This window comes from Microtus ochrogaster, unplaced genomic scaffold (genome assembly GCF_000317375.1).
Source record: "Microtus ochrogaster isolate Prairie Vole_2 unplaced genomic scaffold, MicOch1.0 UNK94, whole genome shotgun sequence".
Taxonomy (NCBI): Eukaryota; Metazoa; Chordata; class Mammalia; order Rodentia; family Cricetidae; genus Microtus; species Microtus ochrogaster.
The window spans coordinates 122,841-126,088 of NW_004949192.1; the positions used below are offsets into that span (position 1 = coordinate 122,841).

General features: G+C 47.1%; 1 protein-coding gene across 1 annotated transcript; it reads left to right on the forward strand.

Annotated features, from left to right (window-relative positions):
• Positions 1-249: 249 nt before the first annotated feature.
• Mkrn3 (makorin ring finger protein 3) lies at positions 250-2,511 on the forward strand. The gene has a single exon (XM_005371029.2). The coding sequence runs from the start codon at positions 322-324 to the stop codon at positions 1,960-1,962; it is 1,641 nt and encodes a 546-aa protein (XP_005371086.1). The 5' UTR covers positions 250-321; the 3' UTR covers positions 1,963-2,511.
• The last annotated feature ends 737 nt before the right edge of the window (positions 2,512-3,248 follow it).

Sequence of the window (3,248 nt, forward strand, 5' to 3'; positions counted from 1 at the left end):
GACCGGGTGTGCAAACGGGGACCAGGGGGACTTCAGACACGCGCCCGCGGCTCCGCTAGCCGAGATCGGCGCGGGAAAAACATGGCGGAAGCCACTTCCGGTGAGAACCGGAAGTTGGTGTTACACCCGGAAGTGTCCCCCAGCTGAAAAGCAGGCCGGAACTAAAGTTCACAGGGAGCCGGTTTCCGCTGGGAAGACAAAAATTGGTGCACTTCCTGCCGAGAAGCCGCGGAGATCGCTCCAGCTCCGGCTCTGCCGATTCAGACACAAAATAGATATAATATTACACTTTTTGGACAGAGTAAGGGGCAGGGAATACAAATGGAAGAGTCTGCAGCTCCCATGAGGCCCTACGAGGCCGCTGGAGCCGAGGCAGGTGCTGAGGGGGGGGAGGGTTTGTCTGGTCCCCCCCTTCCGGAGTTTGAGGCCTCCGGAGCTTCTGGAGCAGTCAGCTCAGCCTCTGTGCAAGAGGCGTCGGGTTTGTCACCGCTCCGTATGGCTCCTGCGTCAGCGGACCGACGCGCGGCGAGTTTGAGGCCAGCTCCAGCCGCAGGGGGCGGAGCCAGGTCTGGTTCTGAGCGGAACAGCGGCAGCTGGACCAAGCAAATCCTCTGCAGGTATTATCTGCATGGGCAGTGCAAGGAGGGCGATAACTGTCGTTACTCTCACGATCTCTCTGGGCGGCGCAAAGCTAGGGGGGGGCAAGATTCCCAGCCTGGGGCCTCTGCAGATAGAGGGCCCAAGATGGCCACTCAATGGGAGCCCCCGACTCAGGAAGTGGCGGAAGCCCCCCCTACTGCATCCTCCAGCTTTTTGCCTCTGATTGGCTCGGCTGCTGAAAGGGGCTTCCCCGAAGTTGAGATTGACAATGCAGGCATTGGCTCAGCTGCTGAAGGGGGCTTCTCTGAAGCAGAGATTGACAATGCAGGCCTAGCTGCAGCCGCTGCGGGAGGAGCGGGTGCTGAAGGCTGGGAGGGAGCAATTGAGTTTGTTCCAGGACAGCCCTACCGAGGTCGCATGGTCCCCCCACATGGTTTCGAGGCTTTCCCGCAGAGCCCGGAATTTGAGAGAGAGCACATGGCTATAGGCATGGGGATGCCGATGCCAGTGCCAGTGCCAGTGCCAATGCCAATGCCGATGCCAGTGCCAATGCCGCTCCCGCTTTGCCGCTATGCTGCCCGGGGAGAATGCCTCCGTGGGGAGAGTTGTGCGTACCCCCATGGAGAAATATGCGACATGTGCGGGCAGCAGGCCTTGCACCCTTGGGATGCAGCCCAGCAGGAAGCTCATAGGCGGGCCTGCGTTGAAGCACATGAGAGAGATATGGAGCTCTCCTTTGCTGTGCAGCGCAGCATGGACAAAGTGTGTGGCATCTGCATGGAGGTTGTCTATGAGAAAGCCGACCCCAGCGACCGCCGCTTTGGCATCCTTTTCAGCTGCAACCACACCTACTGTCTTAGGTGTATCCGCAGGTGGAGAAGTGCCACACAGTTTGAGAACAGAATCAGTAAGTCCTGCCCACAATGCAGGGTCTCCTCTTTCTTTGTCATTCCTAGTGAGTTCTGGGTGGAGGAGGAAGAGGAGAAGGAGAAACTTGTTCAGCAATATAAGGAGGGAATGAGCCAGAAAGCCTGCAGGTATTTTGCTGGAGGCTTAGGTTACTGCCCATTTGGAGAATATTGTTTTTACAAGCATGAATACCCTGAGGGCTGGAGAGATCAGCCTCCGAGGCCAGATGGTGGTGGATCGTCAAATGCATACTGGCATCAAGTTTTGGAGCCTGTGCAGTTGCGAGAGGGAAAAGTGCTGCTTAAAAGCCGAAAAAAGGAGTTTGCTGTGCTTCGCCTGGCCAACCAGTTGCTTAAGAAGTTGCTTTGCCTGAGAGGCAATTCTTCCTTCTCTGATAACCGTTGGCTCTTGCTTCAGTACCAGCTGGAAGAATATTTCAGTTTGAATCTGTAGTATCATGCTGTGGTATGTGGTCTAGTCTGCTAAGGCTCTGTTGTCTGCTGTTGCTTATTTCCCTTTATCGACTGACAAACCTATTGCTTTCAAAGGCTGTTGAGGCAATCTTTATGCAGTATTGCTGTTTTTCCCTCTATTTCCCTTTTCTTCTAACTAGGATTGTGATGTTATTCTGTGTTATAAAATAACAAGAAGTTATTAAAAGTATTGTTTGGTGGAATTAATATTTCTGTCAGCTGATGAATTGTGGTGTCTTTTCCCAACAGGATTCAATCACTTCTAGTCTAGTGTTTACAGTATCTCATTGTGAAGTCCCTTAAGAGTAAATGTGACAAGGTGACAAAAGTCTTTAACTGAATTATGAGCTTTTTGCTATATAGCCTTAAAAAATGGACGCTTACAGGGCCTTGCAGCTGCTGTCTGTGTTTGTTTACATGTCTGTTTCTTCCCTTCTCTTTCAAGTGCACTTGTTAACTTGTGGTTACTTTGTGGTTCTGTTTTACTTGACCAAAATGAAGTGCATATGTTTACATGTTTTTATCCTGTTTGGCTTGATGTGAAATTATTTATATTTGGAAATATATATTTAAGAATGATATATATGCGTATATGTACACAAAGATGTATTTGGAAACAGATATACACTATAATATATATGTTTGAAGTAATGAAATAAATCCATAAATGAAAGCCCAATGTTAAAGTCTAGGTGTATGGACTGTGTGTGAATTGTGTGGATAATTTCTCTTCCCCTGCACTAATGTCAGTGATTAGCACCTAATAAAAATGACTGCTATGTGTATTGGACTCTTTCTAAGGGACTTATGAAGTGTGACTTTGATACTTCTTATGGCAGCATTAACAGCTTCTCTGTTAATAACCACGAAACCTATGTGCCTCTGCATGTAGTCCTCATCTCATTTTTCTTAACGGTGACAATTCCTGAACTCAAATACGCAGTTGTTTGTAGTCATATCTCAAATATCTGGGTCTTTTTATACTTTACAAACAAAGTATTTTTGATGAAAGGTTTTCATAATAAAAATTCTAAGACCATCAGAGAAAATGAAAATATTGAAAACAGAATTTAAGAGTGGAAATTTAAAAGTGAGGCATAGGACTTTAAAAATGTTAAACAAAAATCCTGAAATCTTTTAATACAAATAAGCCATAATTTGATATGAAGCCATTTTCTAAAAATTCAAGTTGATTTTACTTGCTTTAAATAAAACTACATTCTACTTAAAATACACAATTATAGTTAAAATAAAAAAATCAGGAGG